This window comes from Panthera onca, chromosome A2 (assembly GCF_046562875.1).
Source record: "Panthera onca isolate mPanOnc1 chromosome A2, mPanOnc1 haplotype 2, whole genome shotgun sequence".
Classification (NCBI taxonomy): Eukaryota; Metazoa; Chordata; class Mammalia; order Carnivora; family Felidae; genus Panthera; species Panthera onca.
This window is the reverse complement of record NC_138340.1, coordinates 163,240,160-163,259,736: the sequence shown is the minus strand read 5'-3', so window position 1 is coordinate 163,259,736 and position 19,577 is coordinate 163,240,160. Positions and strand designations below refer to the sequence as shown.

At 59.8% G+C, this 19,577-nt stretch overlaps 2 protein-coding genes across 2 annotated transcripts; both read left to right on the top strand.

Moving 5' to 3' along the window:
• The first annotated feature begins 2,168 nt into the window (after nt 1-2,168).
• H2BK1 (H2B.K variant histone 1) lies at nt 2,169-4,966 on the top strand. Its single transcript, XM_060633433.3, has 2 exons — nt 2,169-2,517; nt 4,485-4,966. The coding sequence occupies exons 1-2, from the start codon at nt 2,386-2,388 to the stop codon at nt 4,719-4,721; spliced, it is 369 nt and encodes a 122-aa protein (XP_060489416.1). The 5' UTR covers nt 2,169-2,385; the 3' UTR covers nt 4,722-4,966.
• A 1,394-nt stretch (nt 4,967-6,360) lies between these two features.
• On the top strand, nt 6,361-19,373 carry DRC11L (dynein regulatory complex subunit 11 like). The gene is made up of 19 exons (XM_078437500.2): nt 6,361-6,451; nt 7,120-7,447; nt 8,136-8,255; nt 8,577-8,762; nt 9,959-10,030; nt 11,570-11,775; nt 12,465-12,549; nt 13,007-13,132; nt 13,278-13,353; nt 13,762-13,868; nt 14,656-14,739; nt 14,834-14,889; nt 15,918-16,000; nt 16,156-16,263; nt 16,855-17,054; nt 17,434-17,520; nt 17,810-17,987; nt 18,372-18,610; nt 19,167-19,373. The coding sequence occupies exons 1-19, from the start codon at nt 6,441-6,443 to the stop codon at nt 19,266-19,268; spliced, it is 2,454 nt and encodes an 817-aa protein (XP_078293626.2). The 5' UTR covers nt 6,361-6,440; the 3' UTR covers nt 19,269-19,373.
• The last annotated feature ends 204 nt before the right edge of the window (nt 19,374-19,577 follow it).

Here is a 19,577-nt window from a genome sequence, read left to right as displayed (position 1 = left end):
TGATGCTGCTTGTCTGGGGGCCGAACTTTGAGAACCACTCTGCTGGAATGTGTTTTTCAGGGTGGTCGGAGGCTCCCCTGCTGCAGCCTCTACCACAGCACTTGGGGCAGCGGGGGTGGGGGTGGGGGTGCTTGTTAAACTGCAGATCCCCGGGCGCTGCCCTACTGATGCCATCTGGTGGGTGAGAGAGATGAAACGGGAGTCTGCATCTCACACGGGTTCGTGAGCCACCGTTCCTGGGTGGGATGAGGAAGTTTTGTTATTTTGCCTATTCTCAGCCTTAATTTTTGTTAGCATGATCTAATTTACTTCCAACCCAGAGCTCTGCGTGGTCTGTCTGAACTTGACAAGCATCCGCAGCCCTTGTTCACCAGGGACACCAGTGCCCCTTATTACTGGTGTGGCTTCATCACCTCTGAGGCCTCAGCGGCCGGCCCTGTGGGGAAACATACACAGCCGTGACTTTTCAGTGCTCATTACAGTACATCTGAGACGGTCCACCCAAAACAAAGTCCCAGGTGGTGTCCAAACCCCCAAGGAGCTCACGATCTAATGGGAAGCCAACGATGACTAGCGAACGAGACCGGGCATAAATCAGAGGCTCAATTGTGACTTGTTGGGAAACACAGAAGGGTTCGGAAGGGAGGGAAGTTCTTGTGAGTCCGGAAAGGCAGGATTGGTACTCGAACTTGAAAGGTGAATAGGACCTCAGGTGGCCCTGAAGTCCAAGAGCGTCCCCGGGGAAAAGGGACAGTAAGAGTGACGTGAGAAGCTGCAGCTGAGCCCTGGACGGCCGAGGCCGGGGTGAGGCTGGGACTCCTCCTCTGCCCTCCAGCCCTGAGCCTGGCTTTGTGGCTTCGGGCCTCTCGTGGGACCTGGAGCAAAATAGCCTAAGTCTGTCTGCCCTGAGTGTCCAGAGACTTGGGTAGGGGGGGAGGATGGCCTCAAGAATGAGCTGCTGGAATGAGGGGAACGGAGGTGAGAGCTTCCGCTTCTTCGGCCAAGGGAGCGCCCGGGTATGTTGGCAGGAACTCCCCTTGAAATCCCTTGGTCTCCACCGTAGCCTTGAGGTGCTGAGGCTTCAGAAGTGGAGGAATCGAAATAGGCTACAGGTTGTCTCTCCCCCGCCCTCCCCCCAAAAAAAAGCAAGCCAAAGTTTCAAAAACTTGGAGGATGCTTAAAAAGCCCACTGTATATGATCTCTCTACCAAGGCCTAAAAGTAGTGCTTTGTTGCGGATTATGAATTGCCCTCCGGTCCTCTTAAACCTTAGCGTGCAAGAGGCAGCCGGGTGTTGGGAGGTAGGTGAAGAGGTGAGGTTGGGGAGGTGGGCGCCGCTCAGGCTTGCCCTCTCGCCCGCTGACAGGTGATGCTCGTCTTTGCTGCTCTGCCCCACCTCCTCTTGATTGGGAAAACCCTCTTTCCCTCCCGGCCTGTGGTTCATGTCGCACCAGGTTTCTGTAATCACAAGTTCTCTTAAGAACCTGAAACACTGTTCACACATAGGGGCAAAGCGAGAACTCCTCCGTTTAACAGCCGCCTTTTTCTTCCCTTTGCAGCAAACCTCCACAGGGAGCCCACATCACCTGCTTTATGGAGAGCAGACAGCGTTTCTCGGCTCTGGCTCCTCCAGTCCACCCCACCCGCTCCCTGCCGGGCCCTCCCAGCCTGTGGTTCCCTGCTGCCCACATCTGGTCCGGGCTCGGGTTCTGCTCCATTTCTGCCTGCCTTCCAAGCCTCACTGTACTCAGCACGCATTGATTCCACTCTGCTTTGTCTTTCTGGGGACCAGTTCTCCCCACTTAAACTGTGCCCACCCTACGAGACCAGCTTCAAATCCCCACTCCTTCCGTGCAGCCCTTCGGCTCCTACGGCCCTCACTCGTTTTTCTTTTCTGAGCTCTGTCCCTACACCCCCTCTTTAGTCCTTCCCTCCTCTGTTTCATGCGAGTCACTCTGGCCTCTTTGGCTGTATTGCAGGGCTCTGGGGGCAGCGGGGTGGTGGGGTGCCCTGTGTTCCTCCTGCCACTCCCCTGCATTTCGAGTCAGCTGAGCACAGTGGTTGCAGAGTGATCTCATGGCGTGGTCTGGTGGTGTGTGAACTCTTAACAAGTGTGTAATACACTGGGAGATGATCAGGTGGGGGAGGAGACGGTGGGGGGTGGGAGGGCTTCTTATTCAGAGACAGGAAATCACTTGGGGGAGAGCCGGGAGCTATCAGTCTCCTTCAAGATTAACCCAGAGCATGTTCTGGATGGGGATGGGCCAAGCTCCTCCCCGCCCACCCCCTCCACCCCAGGTGCTGGCCCCCAGCCCCACCTGGTGGGCAGCTGACCCCATAAAAGTCCCCCAAGGAGCAGGAGGCGGCTGTTAGGAAGGGCAGGAGGATGAGCGCAGAGCATGGACAGCAGCAGCCGTCGGGGGGCCGGAGGGGCCGTAGTTCTGGCGACAAGAAGTCCAAAAAGCGCAGCCGGCGCAAGGAGACCTACTCGATGTACATCTACAAGGTGCTAAAGCAGGTGAGAGTGGGGAGCTCGCACGCGCGCGTGTGTGTGCAGAGTACGACCGGACGGAGTCGTACTCCGTTTCCCCCCGGCACTGAGGGGAGGGGCCTCAGGCACACCGTGCCCCTTGTGAAGTGGCCGCACTCGATCTCGGAGGTCCCCACAGCCTCCCAGTATCTGTCGTGCACCTGTGATGTGCCAGAGACACTTAAAGCACGCCGCCACAATCCGGAAGCTTACGGGGCTCTGGACGGACCAAACGCTTCTGCGGAGCGTCAGGAGGGACGTAAGTAAAAGGCAAGACCGTACGAAAGTGTGGAGCTGAAGGACGATCACGTGCCGGACGCATCATGGTACAAACCAGAGGCGCTAGTCGGTGGTGGCCGGGAGCAGGGAGCGGTGTGTGCGAGCTGAGGTCTCGGGCAAGGCCTTCCAGCCCCACAGCACTCGGTCACCGAGGGGCTGAGGGACCGGCCTACTGTACAGATGAGGAACTAAGGTCCGTAAAGGCGCAAAGCACTGACTGAGCCCCGTGACCTGACAGCAGCAGCAGTCAGGCCCCCCGGCCCTGAGCAGGCCCCTCGCGTACTTCCCGCCGGTCGCGCCTCTTAACCCCCAGGTGCTCCGAATGCTGTCTGTTCATGCGGCCTACCAGAGCACCCAGGAGAAGCACCCACTCCTGGCATTTGCACACTGACGGGTATTTGGGGGGCATCAGTGGGCACCCAACAACAGTGTGTCTAGGACACGAGGCACCCTGGTCTCGAAGCCTCTGGCCCACTCAGCGGGGCCAGGAGCAGGCAGCACAGCGGTCTTGCCTGCCCTGAGCCTCCCCGACCCGCCCGAGTCTCACTGCTTTGTCCGAGCAGGTCCTAGAATCTAGATCCCGTTAGCAGTTTCGGTGACCTGACGCCCCGGGTCTCTGGGAATGCTTTTGTGGGGCCAGGTGGGGGGGGGGGGGGGTGGTGGTGGGACCAACACCGGCGTGGGCTGGCCAAAGGGGCGGCAGCGGAGGACAGACTCTGGCACCCTGAAGGAAGTGGGGCTGGGAGCGTCCGGGAGCCCTGCGGCTCAGCCGACCTTGGGGCTCAGAAACAAGTGTTGGCCCTGGATTGCACGCGCGAAGGAGAGCCGCCGAGTGAGTTACCCTCACTCCTGTGAAACTTAACTGTTACGCCCCTCAGCCCCAAGGGGAAAACGATGTGATGACGACACAAGGGGCTTAGGCTCCGATCCCGTGCTGTCCGTGGCAACCAGTGGCGGCGGCGAGAGCCCGCGTTCCGCTTCCGTGTCCACCATCGGCTTGATGGACGTCGCCGCTCGTCTCTTCTCTCCCACCTCCCAGGGAAACACTTGCTGTCTGCCTGGTCACACGTCAGGGTTGTTATCGGGCCCCTACCGCCAGTTTGACTGGAGATCATCTAGCTCAAAAGCTGGTGTGACAGAGGAGGAAACTGAGGCCCAGAGGAGAGTGCCTTAATCTGAGGTCCTCCGGTGATTCACCGTCCGGCCGCAGAACCCTGGTGTCCTAACTCCTAGTCTGGTGCTGAGGCTGCGTCACATGAGTGCGTCCTCTGGAATGTAATGTGACAGTCCGCCAAGTTAGGCGCGTAAACCCTTGGGCCCGGCGGCGGTCTGTCTCACCCCTCGGAACGTCACCTCGAGGAGTAACACTATGCGAACGCATTAAATGAGAACAGCAAAATGCTGTGTAACTGATCCCATTTGTCAAAGACTGATGCTCCCATGTGCTCATACGAGGACCTTAATAGCGTTACGTCCTACCGGTGGGAAAAACTTTTCACTCGGATGTGGTAGTAAAAAACCAAATCCCTACCTCCCGGGCTTGGCCTCTGGCAAGAGGCTGGTGAGGCAGCCTCGCGGTCCTGCCTCCAGCTTCCTGCAGTCCCGAACTCGGGGCTGGGGCTGGCGGGGTCGGGCGGAGCCTCCTCGCTAACAGAAGGGTCTTGCTGCTTCCCCAGGTGCACCCTGACATTGGCATCTCTTCCAAGGCCATGAGCATCATGAATTCGTTTGTGAACGATGTGTTTGAACGGCTGGCTGGCGAGGCTGCCCGGCTGGCCCAGTACTCGGGCCGAACCACACTGACCTCCCGGGAAGTCCAGACGGCCGTGCGCCTGCTGCTGCCCGGGGAGCTGGCCAAGCACGCCGTGTCCGAGGGCACCAAGGCGGTCACCAAGTACACCAGCTCCAAGTGACCCAGGACCTAACGTTAATAAAGGGTGAACTGCTCCCGCACACTGTGGTCATTTGAAAAGGGGAGGTGTGGGGCGCCCGGGTGGCTCGGTCGGTGAAGCGTCCGACTTCGGCTCAGGTCCTGATCTCACGGTCCGTGAGTTCGAGCCCCGCGTCAGGCTCTGGGCTGACGGCTCAGAGCCCGGAGCCTGCTTCCGATTCTGTGTCTCCCTCTCTCTCTGCCCCTCCCCTGTTCATGCTCTGTCTCTCTCTGTCTCAAAAATAAATAAACGTTAAAAAAAAATTAAAAAAATTTTTTGAAAAGGGGAGGTGTGATGTGGGGCAAGGGCATTGTCACTTCTCACGGCTAAAAACTGGAACAAGCCTACTTTTCAAATCCTGGATATAAAACGGAAGGCATCTCCATAACCTGCCGGGACCTATAGGATGTTTTTATTTTCCCCTCGTGTTTTCAGAACAAATTGGTAGGAGTATCTGGGGCTCCTCTTTTCTTCCCAAATTTTACGTCGAAAAATCTCAAACATGCCGAAGGATTGTGAGAAAGTACAACGGCCCCTTGTATGTCCTTCGCTGAGATTCACCAACGAACGTTCGGCCACGCTTGCTTCTTCTCGTTTGGCCTCTGCTCTACCTTGTGGGCATACGACCCACCAATCCTCTCCCAAGCTGTGTGGAGGGCCTGGGGCTCGAGGGGTTGCATTTAGCGAGCAAGTCCAAAATCCTTTGTCGCCCCTTTGCAACTGGATAGATACAGGTTGTCACCTTCAACTTCACGTACCGAACAGCCATGTAAGAAGGGCTGACGTTGGGGCACAGGTCTACATTCTTCACACACGTTTTCTCATACAGAGTTGCAGCCTAACGTGCAGATGCCATGAGAAGAGAACCCATCACCCACGTCTTAGTCCCACAGCTAGAAACGGGGGGAGCCCAGGGCATCTGGCCCCTGAGCCTTCGCTGTCCCCCATTCCCACTGTGTTCCATACCTTGCTAACCTGTGACTCAGAGACCCAACTCAGACCGTGGAATTTTTGACAAGATCTCGGGTAACTTGCATGTACATTAAAGCCCCACAACTCCTCGTCCCTAGATCCTCTTTGCTGCTGTCGCCTTTCTCCCCCTTTCCTTGGCCCTGGGCCTCGTGTATTTATTCGTAAGTCCCTACTTAACCCTGAATCAAAAAAGTCACCCCCAGCTGACTCTGTTTGTACTTTCCGAATAATGGCCTCCTGAGCCCGTAACGGCGACGGGGTGACCCGCAGATGGCTCAAAGTGAGCCCCCAAAGACCACCGAGTCTCATCTACTCCTTCTAATGTCGATCTTTCCACTGGCATAGTTCACACGAACCACTGGCTCTGGGTTCAGGCACACAGGCTTCCTCCAGCTGAGAAGTACGGCTGGAAAAATGAACGCCAGAGCCTCACAGCTCACGGGGTGACTTCAAATCGTGACCACCCTTTTATTTGAGTCTCACAAGTAGCCACAGCTGACCCCACGCTCTGCTCGAGCCTCCCAAGGCTTGCGACGAGAACATCCTAAGCGTCCCCAGTCCTGCACCTGCTGTCCCCTCCCCTCACAGCCTTAGAACACTGGGACAATGGGACAGAACTCTTAAAACCGGGCTGTTCCGGCCTTCGGGGTGGGGTGGAGCCAAGGTGGAGCCACCGGTTGTGTGGATGGCATGAGCAGCTCACCAAGGGCGGTGTGAGAAGTGGGCACCATGTCTGAGGGGTGAGTGAGGAGGAGTGGAGCACCCAGGGCTTTTCGAAAGCAAAGAACGAAGGGCCTCGCCTGGTCCCGTCAGGCTGGGGCAGGTGGGCCGGGAGGAGGGATGCTGGGGAGAGGGGCTTTCTGTGCTGGGCCAGCCCTGGCCGGGCCCCCGGGACATTCACACAGCAACCCTGGCTGCTCCGGCCTGTGGTCAGCTTCCCCTCTTCAGCCTTTCCTCGGACTAGTTTACTTATTCCAGGATCAGGGGAAGAGACCTTCTCCACATTCATCCCTCACCCCCACTTCCCACCCACCATTCTAGACCCTTGCAGCCTTGGCAGGGCCGCACCCTCTCCCCGGAGGGACCCACTGCAGACTCCCAGAGGCCCCTTCCTTACTGGGAGCTCCTTGCTTATCCCCCAGCGGACTCCCTCCCGGTGATCCCAATCTCACACCTTCTCTAAGCCTGGGCATGAGTTCTCTGTAATCACCACCCCACTGCCCCCGACGACTCCTCCCTTCGCCGAACTCCACCTTGGCCCCATGGGTAACCTTAACCTCTGGAACCCGAGTTCGCACTCCTCACAAGGCACAGCAGCGCCCCTCCCCCTCCCCCCTCCCCCACTGTCCCCACTCTTCCACGGCTCAGATCGCCCCACGCCTGCTGCCTCCTCTCCCCTCCTCTCCAGAGCGTACCAACGCCTCTGGGACACCTCCCACGTGGCCCTGCAGGAGCTGCTGGACCAAGAGCAGCCCCTGCTCCAGCCCGTGCCCGACCGGGAACGGCAGTCGTTCCAGTACAGGCTCTCGTCGCTCTACCTGCACTACCTGGGGCTGCTGCGCCGGTTCGACACCCTCCATGACCAGATGGTGCAGCCGCAGAAGCGGCGGCTGCTGCGGCGCCTGCTGGACAGCGTGGCCGGCCGCGTGCTGGAGCTCAAGGACGACCTGGTGCGCGCGGACCTGAGCGAATACCACCGCCTGGACCGCGTGCTGCACGACCTGAAGTTCACCACGGTGCGCGGGCCACGCCCACTCCAGCGCCCGCCTCCGGCGACGCCCAGCCCCGCCTCCCCCACCTGGGGCAGGAGGGGGCGGGGCGGGGCAGGAGCGCGACCGGCCGCGGAACGGCCCTGGGGTTGGGACCCCTGCCCCGGAAGGAGGGTGGGGCAGATCAGCGGGTTGGGGTTTGATCGGGAGAAGGGTTTCAGCGAGAGGGCGTGCGCGCTACTAAGTAGCTAGGGGGTGGCGAGAAGAGTCAGGCTGGGAATACCCACCAGCCACAGGGGATCGGCGAAGAGACTCCCCTGCCGGCTTGCTTCTCGAAGTGTGGTCCTTGGGAGCAGCCACAGCGGCATCACCTAGGCGTTTGTTAGAAATGCAGAATCTCCGACCACAGCTCAAACCCCCTGATCGGCTTGAGCCTTTGAACAAGCCCCTCAGGTGATTCTGACGCACGGCCAGAATTGGAACCACTACCCATCACCTATCGTGACCCTCCAGAACTCAGCTCTGGTTACACCGTGGAGCAGGGGCATCACCTTCCAGGGGGTATCTGCCCATGACCCATAAATCTCCCACCCCAGGGCTCTAGGATGAAGGAGAGCATCACCAGGGTCGGCGTAAGCAGCTGAAAGTGGGACCGATCAGCCAGATGGCCTGGGTTTTGATTCCTGACCCTCCTTCCCCCGCTATCGCCCCAAAGGCAGACCTGGAGGTTCCAATCCCCAGATACTTCCTGCTGGAGCAGTCCAGCATTCTGAAGGAGCGGGAGCTGATGCTGGCAGAGATCCTGTCGAGAATGGAGCCAGTGACCTCCAGGGAGGTAAATCAGGGAGACACCCTCCCAGATTCCCCTCATACCCCGCTCCCAGGAGAGAGATGCCGTCCTCCAGACACAGAGAGGAGGTCCCCTGCCCTGTAGCCGCCTCCAAGCGCTCTTTGGGTAATCCCTGGCCTGCTTCGAGGACGCTCTTGTGCTCCTTGAAACCTTCTCACACCAAGATAGAGGACAGGACTGGGGCACTTACGTGCCCTGGGAGGATCACGTCCCCAGCATGCCCTTTGGCGAACAGTCTCCCAGCTGCCAGCCTGAATACAAGCCCTCTCTCATCTCCCCCTGAGCCTTTGCCTATGTTCTGGCCAGCGTTTTCCAGAACTGCGCCGGACCGAGGCCATAATCCTTCTGCAAAGGGCTGAGCGGGCCAGGCAAGGCCGGCTCCGAGCCATCTTCATGCGAGAAATTCGGAAGGAGGAGGAGCGGGATCGGAAGATTCGAGAGGAAGGTTGGCACAAGTTCAGTCAGGACCAAGCAGCTGTCACCATTCAGAAGGTAATCCCCCAGCACCCAGGAGGAAGGTCCGGGTAGAGTCCCCTCTTCCAGGAAGACTGCCTGGCTCACCAACCGAGGGCAGAGGTGCAGGAGCTTGGATTCTGTTGCCCCGCGGCTAGATCCTAAAACTAGGGACCTAATCAGTCAATAAGTGTGTATCTTGTTCGTTTATTATTTATTCTACACCTCTGTCCCCCAAAGGACTCGTAGCGGGATATCATAAAAGCCCCAGAAACAGAAGGATCGTTAAAATTAGGGGAGAAGGGGGCGCCTGGGTGGCTCAGTCGGTTGGGCATCCATCCAATTTCGGCTCAGGTCATGATCTCGTGGTTTGTGGGCTCGAGCCCCACCTCCGGCTCTGTGCTGACAGCTCAGAGCCCGGAGCCTGCTTCGGATTCTGTGTCTCCCTCTCTCTCTCTGCCCTTCCCCCACTCACACTCTCTCTCTCTCTCTCTCTCCTTCAAAAATAAATAAACATTAAAAAAAAATTAGGGGAGAAGGATCCATAGTAAGTGAAGCACAGGCTGCCTCCCCCCTGCCCAGTGCGCCCCCCCCCCCCCTCCAAGTACTGGGCTATCCTCGGCTCTGTGAGCAAGCAGCTGGAGGCCTGGGAGAAGAGCCCTGGGCAAGGAGTCAGGAAACCTGGTCCCGTGTCAGCTCGGCCCTCATGGGCTCTTGGACCCGAGAGAGGCCACATCCTGTCTCTAGCCTCAGTTTCTTTGTGTCAAAAATGTAGTAATTAATCAGGGGAGCTCCACAGTCCTTACAGCGCTGATGTCTATGTGCCTGGGGGCGGGAATCAAGTAGGTATTCCAAATGCTGTGGGAATCCAGAGAGGTAGAGCGGGGGGTGCTTCCCGGAGAAGGTGGCCTTTGAGGTCCGTGTCAAGAGATACGGCAGATCAGAAGGCAGGACTGAGAAGGAGGGAATCCCTCAGGGCCCCGGGGAAGCAGAAGCTTGGGGCTTGACTGTGTGGGTGCACACCAGCCCCACCATGTTCTGGGCAGCCCCTGCTTGCCTGCGGGCTGCCCTGGGAGGTGTCCTCCCCAGCAGTCCTCACCCACCTCCTACCCCCAAACTCCCCAACCAGACTTTTCCTTGGGAGTGGCTGGTGCTTCCCCCTGGAGGCTGATGGCACGAGCCACGTCCCTGCAGAAATGCAGCGTGGGAGTGTCTGGGCCCCTGTGTCCCCCCAGGTGTGGAAGGGTTACCTGCAGAGGAAACGCACTCAGCAGGACCGGCAAACTGAGATGGAGTTCATCGGCATGGTAAGTGCCCCCCTCGCCACAGCCACAGGCCAGAGCACGAGGTGGGCCGGTGCGTGGGGTTCCCTCCCTTATTTTTTGTCAGAGTGCAGCCCTGCATAGACCCTCACCGCCCACACACCTCCCTCCACTCGGGACTGTGGTTGGCATGGGCGGAGGGGTTCAGGCCTTGCGGACCCTGGTTAAGGGATCCTTCAGGGCTCGCGAAAGAGGCCAAAGGAACAGAAAGCCACCAACGAGCCGGATCCCTTGCCACCTTTCCCTCTCCAAAACCCGTGGAAGGGTCTCAAATGTGGGGTGGGGTGAGCGATAGCAGCACAGAGCATCCTGGACCTCGCGTTCGTGCCCCTGGCTGGAAGGAGAGGTGTCGTGAGCGGCCCCAGCAGAGGGAGGAGGCCACAAGGCTAGTGGGAGCATCGCCTCCCTCCCCGCCCCAGGCTCTTGCAGCCTCTGGGAGAACCGTGAGGGCCAAGGTGGGACGGAGGCCACATCCCTTTCACAGCACAGTGTTTCGGGCCACAGTCTCCCCCACTTGTTCTGCGGGGGCCCAGACTGGCTTCTCCTCTGCTATGCAGGGACTAGAGCTGAGTGTTACCCGTGTACATGGGAAAGGGTGTGCCCGGTGGGGCAGTGTGGGTGGTTACAGGGTCAGCCCCCAGCGTGTGTGGACAGGCAGGGTGAGCAGGCCCCACTCCTTGAGAGGCCTCTGCTCTCTGATGGATTTTACATCGGGCTAGTCTCTGCTGACTTAGGAAAGGAAGGCCCTGGTGGGGGTGAGGCTTCCTGAGAGTGGGCTTTGCAATGTGCAGAGGCTGTGAAGGCCTCCTGATAAAGGGAGTTGGGGAGGGGCCGGGGCCCCAAAGGGATCAGAGACAAAGCCTGGGGTGGCTCTTCCCGGAGGCTTGGGGTCTTCAGAAGGAGGGAGGGTCCAGAGGGCACCGCAGGGGAGTGGAGGTCAGACTTGGGGGTTTGGAGAGCAGGGCCCCCGGGAGGCAAGAGCGGGCAGAGGGGAGGCCAGGGTCAGGCCTTGGGGGGAGGTGGGGGGCATGGCATGGTGGTGGGTGAGGAATGAGCCTGGCCGCCCGGGCCCATCAACAGTGTGAGCTCAGCGTTTTCAGTAATTGTCTCTGCGCAGAGTGATATTTAAAATACATTTGGGAGCCAATGAGGCGGGAAAGTGGCTGCGAGAGCGGCTGCCAACACGGGCCGCTGGGGCGGGGGTGTGGGTGGGGGCTGGGGCCGGAGGCTCACAGGGGAGGGTGTGCTGGGGGGGGGGGGAGCGGGCAGGGGGGCCGGCCCAGATGCATCTAGCGAACTCATTATCAGAGTAATTTACACAGGCGAGTTTTGGCTCTAAACACAATTTCTCCTGCTGCAGGCCTGCCCGTTGTTCCGTGTGGGCGTGTATGCAAGGCCTCACGTGTGCGGGTGTGCTGGGGAGCGAGGGGGGCAGGTGTGTGTGCCTGAGGCCAGGGGCTGGGCCCGCCCCCCCCCCCCCACCTCCCACTCCTGACACCCTGGGCCTCTTCTCCTCTTCGCCAGCTCCCTTCGCCTAACAAGGTGGAAAGCTTGGGTATCATGTTCCAAGCTGGCCTCAGGGACGATGTCCGGAGGCTCTGCCAGATAGAGAAGGAGGAGGAGCTCCAGCTGGCGATGGTGAAGACTCATGATTCTCTCGGAGAGACAGAGGGACCTGACATAAAGGAGAAACTGAAGGACCAAATCCGACAGTGGTTTATTGAGTGCCGGTCAGTGTCCCCAGCCTCAGCTGACCCAACCAATCCCTCTTTCCCTGCCCCGCACAGCGTCCCTACACCTGCTCTGTGCTCTAGTCCAGGCGGATCCCTTTTCTCCTCGCTCCCATCCCTCTCACTCACTGCGTACACACCTGACTTCAACCTGGGGCCCCCAAGCTACAAGACCATCTCTACACATGACTTCTCATTTCCCCCGATGGAAGAGAAAATGCCAAAACCATATGGGGAAAGCAACCATGGAAGCCCCCTGAGGAACCTCTCCTTTCTAATCTGTACCTCTCTGTTCCTTCCCTCTTGTTCTCTATCCCCCTAGTCCTTTTTCTTTCCTCATCGTTCCCTCTGTTTAACTACCCGTCCATTCACCCACTCTTCTACTCACCCACCCACTGTCCGTCCATCCATCCATCCACCCACCTATCCAATGTGCGTCCATCCATCCATCTATCCATCCACTGTCTGTCCACCCATCTATCCATCTATCCATCCCCCCACCCATCCACTGTCCGTCCACCCATCTATCCATCCATCTATCCACCCACCCATCCACTGTGCGTCCATCCATCCATCCACCCACCCATCCACTGTCCATCCACCCATCTATGCATCCATCTATCCACCCATCCATCCCTCTGTCCATCCACCCACCTGTCCATCTCTCTGACCATTTTATGTTCACTTAGTGCCCTTACGGGTCGATTCCCTGATTATCCAGATGAGTCTTTAGGTGGATCCTACCTGATCTTTGCAGACAAGACTCCAGAACAGGTACCCTATAAGTGGGGACAGGAGACTTTTTGTGGTAGCGGGGGTCTGAAGTTATAGAGCCTCCTGAGTATAAACTGAGGGTGGCGGTGGGGCGGGGGGATAGGTCAGCCTCAGTGAGGGCAGACGTGACTGGAGGAAATATAGGTAGCTAGCAAGACTGCGTGGTGGGGAGCGGGTGCCTGTGTCTGGAGAAGGCATCTTTGGCCAGGGAAAGAAAACATGTCTGCTGAGACTTTTGTGGCTCCCGGCCTCCATGGGCCAGGAAAGAGCAGCAGCTCGGATCAGAGCACCTGTTCACCTGGTGCCCCTTTTTTCCTGGACCCCAGTGAGATCTCTGGACTCTCAGCTATCTGCCCCCCACCCGTGACCCTCGTCTACCCCCGTCTCCGGCCCAGAATCTTTTGCTCCCGTCGAATCCCTTGGTCTTCTCTGAAACCTCTTCCGTCACTGATCACAGCTGAAAATGGAACTGGAGGCGCAGGTCCAGGAGAGCAAAAAAAAGGACCAAGAGAAAAATAAGGAAAAAGAAAAGGAGAAAAAAGAGAAGAAGAAGAAAGGGAAGGAAACAAAGACCAGGAAGGGGGTAAGACACCTCCCGGAGGTGTGGACCAAGTGGGCAGGGGGAAGGGAGTCTGAGGGAGCTCCTGGTGAGAAGCTAGTCTGAGGGGAATAAGGGCCAGAGATCTTGGGGGGGGGGGGGTCAAGATAAAATGATGTTTCTATTCTAGGAAGCAGACGCAATACTGAAAGTCTCACTATCCAAATTTATACCTGTGATTAATGCCGCACACGAGGAGTATATAAGTAAGAGGGGAAGGGGCTGCGGAGGAGTGTCTAGGCCTTGTCAGGGCCTTGGGGTGACCCTTGGTCCTGGGGAAAGTGGACATACGCTGTGTGGGCCATGAGGCGGCAGTGTGGGGTGCAATGGCGTAGGCCGAGGGGAGAATGCCGAAGGGGGACAGAAGTGTGGGGTGTGGGCGATGCCTTATGACTTTGGATCCGAATCCTGAGGCCTTGGGATCAGGCCTCTGTGGTCCGGGTAGCAGCAGGTGCCAGACAGCCCCATGAGGACGGAGGTCCCCAGCCGGGGGCAGGTTCCTGGCCAAGTGTGCGCGAGCGTGAACGCGCGAGCCGATGCGCGCACGCGTGCCGGAGCGCGTGCGTGCCCCGGGACTCTGAACGTCATTCCTCTGTCCGTCTCTCCTCGGTCAGCTGTCTGGAGGAGCCGGCACGAGAGCGTACACCCCAATCAGAGTTTTGACCCCGAGATGCTCCGGGTGGAGAAGAGGAAGGAAGTGGAGCAGGAGATCCGGATACAGGTGAGCGGGCGGGCTCGGGGCCTCCCTGCAGGCCTCCTCTGTGTCCCCACCGGGGCCCCCGGATGCTTCATGCGCTTCCCCTCAGCCCCCCTCCGTCCTCCAGCCTGCCCCTGCCCCTCTTCTGTAGCAACCTCTGTGCGCTGCCTTTTCTGTATCCTTCCAGCTCCACCTTGGTCCCTCTCGGTCCTACCGTCCTCTGTGTCTCTGTGTCTCTCCAGCCCCTCTCTCCCTGGGGTGCAGATGCAGACTGGGGTGGGAGGGGGAATGGCAGGGGCTCTGAGCTGGGGTCTCGCCCACCGGCATGCCCATCAGCCCTTAAAGGGTTCCTGCCATGTGGACACTGTGATCTTTCTGACACCCCTGAGGTAGGCGCCATGATTTTCCTGACGTCGGGAAACAGGCAACCGCTCAAGTCACACACACAGACTTTAAAGGGTGGGTCTGGGGCTTGAACTGAAAGCCAGTTGACTGCATCCTGGAGCTTCTCCCCATTGGAGAGCAAGGCTCCCGTGTAAGCAGGATGTGGGTTAGGATTGGGTGCAGACCGGTACGGGGACAGGGGCAGGGGCAGGGGGAGGGACGCAAGGCCTGAAGGTTCCAGAAGAGTGTGTAGGAAGGTTGTGGGTGGCCACCCGAGCTGACTTCCAGGGGCCAGTCTCGTTCTTCTCTGAGGCAGCTCTCCTCCTCTCGGCCCCTGTCTCGGTGCGGCCCTCCCACCCGTCCTCTGCAGCCCCTCGCTGCCCACCCCCCCCCACCCCCCCACCCCCCCCTCCCTGCTGTCGCCCAGGTGGATGAGTTGATGCGTCAAGAGTTGAAGAACCTGCGCCTGGCTGTGGACAGGGAGGAGGAGAGAGCCTTGAAGGCTCCGAAGGCAAGACCGAGGGCTAAGGCCGGGACGAGGACATGCACACGGCGGGGGAGGCAAGGAACAGAGGACAATTGCCTGTGTGCTTGTTTCCAACCAGAAAAAGACCGGGAAGAAAACTGGGAAGAAGAAGGAAAAAGATCTGACCCCAAACAGGTAGCAGACCCTTACTGTGGAAGGGTGGGGGGCGGGGGGGGAAGCCCCGGTGCAGGACAGGTCTGACTTCCGGGCCTGGTTCTGTTGCTGTGGGACCTAGAGAAAGCCACTTAACCTCTCTGGCTCCCTGTCCTCCCCAACCAAGTACCTGCCCTGCCAAACTCACGGGAGAGCCGTGAGGATCAAGTAGAAGCACGAGAAAGTGCTTTGAACAGGATGGTGCAGAGGCAGGCGTGAGTGGAAGAGTGTTCTCGGCGCTCCCTCCTCCCCGGCCCTCCCTCCCACCTTTGCCATAGTCAACTGTGTCCCTGCCAAAGCCACCTGCCCCCGGCCTCCACCTTGTCAGTGGCCCCTGTCTACTCACGTCTTGGGTGAAATGAGTCTCAGGTACATTGATGTCAGCCGCCCTAGTGCCTACGGGAGTGTGTACATCTTTTTTTTATTTAATTTTTTTTTTTAACGTTTATTATTTTTGAGACAGAGAGAGACAGAGCATGAACGGGGGAGGGTCACAGAGAGAGGGAGACACAGAATCGGAAGCAGGCTCCAGGCTCTGAGCCGTCAGCCCAGAGCCCGACGCGGGGCTCGAACCCACGGACCGCGAGATCGTGACCTGAGCCGAAGTCGGCCGCTTAACCGACTGAGCCACCCAGGCGCCCCGGGAGTGTGTACATCTTAAGTGTGGTTTCTGGGAAGACGGTGATATGTCGCCCAGACCACTGGGTTTCGGGTGATGGAACTTTGGGCCGTGAGCAGGCTGACGGAGGGAGTGTCTCCGAGGGCCCTGGGCCTCCTCACACCCCACTCAACCCCCAGAGCACCCGCTGTGGGCCGGCTGCCTTCTGGGCCAGCGGGTTGGTGCTGTTCCTTCGTGTGCCGGCTGGCCAGTGGCACCGTGGGTATTTTTGAGGCCAGCTATGGGGCGCGAGGCCCCTGCCACCTGTCTCCTCGATCCTGTAGCACCTCCCACTCGTCTCTGTCTCCACTTCCCTTTGTCCTCGGGGGCCCCTCTGTGCCGTCCTCTGCAGGACCCTGGACTCTCTGTTTGAAGAGCTTGTGGTCTCTGGCTTCCTAAGGAAGAGTCAGACTGTGGCCTTGAAAGACTACATTGGTGAGACCCCTCCCCAGCGCCTCCTCCCGGGCCACGGCCTTTCCCACAGCCAGCTACCACCCTGTGCAGCGAGCCTTCTCCACAAGTGGCTCTCGGCAACGCCCCGGTGGGCAGCACTCACCAGGTGGCTGCCTGTCCCCCCACCCCGCCCCCAGGGGACTACCTCTATCTTGGATCCACTCTGAGTTTGGCCAACAAGTTGCCTGTGCCTTCCCTGTTTGACATACGACAGAACGTGGCCTTGTACGCGGTCCTTCGGCTTGGTGAGATGCCCTGCGGAGAGGGAAGAGCCAATGCTGGCAGGTGGCTCGAGGGGGAGACTGGGTGCAGGTTAGGGGGGCTGAGGTGGGCATGTCCCCCGTGCCGTGGACCCATGCTGGAGGCCGCACCCAGATGGGGCCACCCCAGAGGTCATGCGGGCCCTTGACCTACCGAGGAGACCACTTTTCCGGCCCCTTAGCCGACCCCAAGTGATTTCCCATAGTCTGTCCCGTTCCCGGAAGACCAGGATCCTTCTGAAGTGGTGGGTCACATGCCCCTTAGTTCCACCCCTTCGTAATCCAGAAGTAGGAAGAGACGGTACAGAAAACAGAAAGGGTGTCGAGGTGGGGGGGGGGGGGGTGGGCATCAGGGGTAGAAGGCCCCCTCCTGACCCCGCAGACCATTGGCAGCCATCCCGGCTGCCTCTCTCAGCGAGGCCGCCAAGGGCTCAGAAACCCGGGGAAGGCAATGCAGCCAGGATCTGAACTTCACCCCACCCAGCCTGCGGCCTCTGGCCTCACCTTACCCAGCGGCTCCACCCCCACCCCCCTGCCGGTCTACCGCCAGCCTCTGGCCCCTGTTTCCTCCTTCAGGCTCCCCAGATATACACTCCATGGCTCCCCTCATCCGCTCCATCCTCCTGGTGGGCCCCTCTGGCACGGGGAAGAAGATGTTGGTCAAGGCCGTGTGCACAGAAACCGGTGCCAACCTGTTTGACCTGTCACCTGACAACCTGCAGGGCAAATATCCTGGCAAGACCGGGGCGCAGATGATAGTGCATATGGTCTTTAAGGTCTGGGTCCCCCGACTTGGGCGTTTCTCGTTCTCAGGCCGCGCCGACACGGCGGGGTGGGCTTTATGCTTAGGAGGCCACCCGTCTGCCCACTTGGTGTGGCTTCAGGAGCCGGTGAGGTTTCCCTCCCACCCCCTGCTAAGAGCTTGCGGATACCTGAAGCCCTGGGGTGGCAGCGGGGGGGAGGGCTGTGTTCGCACTGAGCTGTGATGGACAATGCAACAGGCCGAGACGGTGGGGGGGGGGGGCAGGCAGTGCGTGGGAAGTGGGGGCTGGAGACTCAAGGCCAGCCCCGACCCCCTCTTGGTCCAGATGGGGAGGTAGGTGACCCTTGCCCAGGGACATCTGACGTCAGGTTTTTACTCCCTGACCTGTCCAGGTGGCTCAACTCTTACAGCCCTCTGTCATCTGGATCGGGAATGCCGAGAAGAACTTCTATAAGAAGGTCCCAAAAGAAGAGAAGGAGGTGCGGGGAGCCGGGTGGCCGCGTGAGCCACGGGCAAGGCTGGCGGTCCCGGGCTTGTTCACGTCAGCGCCAGACCTCGCTCACCGTGCGGCCTTGGACAGTTTCCCTGTCCTCCCGCTGCCTTGTCCTGATCCTTAAAGCAGGACTGAGAGCCTCTCCTGGCCGCCTCCCGGGGCCCATGTGAGGCTGAACGTGGGCGTGTCCTCTGAGAGAACTCAGAAGCCCCTAGAAGTCACCAGGTCTCAACCCCCTCCCCTTACCTCCCGCCCTGGCCTCTCACCCCGAGCAGATGGAACCGAAGCGAATAAAGAAGGATCTCGCCAAGGCCCTGCGACTGCTGCACCCGGGAGACCGTGTGATGCTGATCGGGACCACCAACCAGCCGCAGCTGGCGGAGATGCAGGGGCTGTGCCGGACCTACGAACGGATCCTCCTCGTGCCGCGGCCCGATTATGCTTCTCGCTACGGTGAGGTCCTGTGACGTGGAGACAGGCCAGACGAGGGATCCAGGCCCACCCCACCCCCCGCCCCCGCCCCCGCCAAAGCGTCCTCGCCCTTCTTCCCAGCCCCACAGCTGTTCTGAGGCCTCGCCTCCACGGCCAGATGTTCTGGAAGGGCAGCTGGACAAGCAGCCCAGTGGCCCGGGCCCTGGCCCAGCTCCGAGGTCCTGGGCCGGCCACTTAAGTCCTCAGCGTCTCATTTCCTCGTGTTAAGTGGAGACGATGATTCTCACGTTCCTGGGAGGGGAGGCATCGATGAACAGAGAGCTGCTCTCCAGAAGCCTGGTTCCGAATATAGGCAGAGGTACTCACTGCCTCTCCCTGCCCTGTGTCCTCCCCCAATGTCTGCAGTGCTCTGGAGGCAGATGATAGAGGCCCACAGAGTCCACGTGACCCAGGGCCTGGACATCAGTGCCCTGGCCAAGGTATCTGATGGGTACACACCCGGCCACATCCACCAAGCCGTCCAATCAGTGCTGACCGAGCGGCGGGTCCTACAGTTGTCAAAGAGGCCCCTGGTGGCCTCGGAGTTCCTGGGGCATCTGGCGAAGCTGGAGCCGGTGTACCGGGAAGAGGAGGAGTCCCTGAAGGTGAGGTTTTAGGGGTGGGGGGAACGGGGAGGGGGAGGAGGGAGGGTCTCGGGCCGGCACAACCAGGGGTCAGCCCTCCGAAGCCCCAGGCCCACAGCACCCCTTAGATCCTTCCCTCTGCTCCCCCATGGAGTTGAGCTGGGCAGGGAACAAGAAATCTCAGGGACGGAAACATGGGCAGGACCCGCTCACCCGGTTCCCTCAAGGGCAGGAGCCTGAAAGTGCCACCTGTGTGTTAAGAGCCCTTGGTTGGCCCTGGCACCAGGTGACACTCACTTTCTCCACCTCAGTCAGTGCCCACCGGTGCCCCCAGGGTGGCAGGATGGCCGCGGGAGGACAGGACAGAGGGCTCGCCCCGGCAGTGGCGGACCCTGTGGCCCGGAGTGTTGGGGGGGTGAATAAGGGAAACCAGGACTCCAGCAGGACGCCTGACTTCGGGAAGAGAGGAGAAAAGGCTGCTGAGGACACGTCTGTGGCTAGGGAAGGGCAAGGTCAGGAGGCAGGTCAGCGGGGGTGGATCCGCTGCACTTACCCTCCCCCTCTTCCTCCCACCCAGGATTGGTACTTCAAGACCCCACTGGGCAAGAAGAGGCTAAAGCTCAGCAAGGACCAGGATGCTGAGGAGGCCAAGCTGGCAAAGGAGAAGAAAAGGAAGTGATGGCTGAGGCCAGGGCGCCCGGGCTTAGCAAGGGGGACTGGGCGGTGCCCGCAGGTGGAGGGCTGGGGGCAGAGACATAAAGGCCCACACGGCTTGGGGAGCAGCTCTCTCTGTCCAATTCCATGCTTCCCGCCCCTGCTCTGTGCCCCCTGCCTGTGCCCAGGCTCCCCCTCACGCCGCACCCCTCCTGGCCCTCAGTCCTCGCCCACTCATAGCCTTCTCTGCTCGTGTCCCAGGTCCTTGTCCTCTGACCCCACCCAGGCCTTCATCTCCTGTCATTTCCTGTCCTGGCTCCCCAGCTCTCTTCCT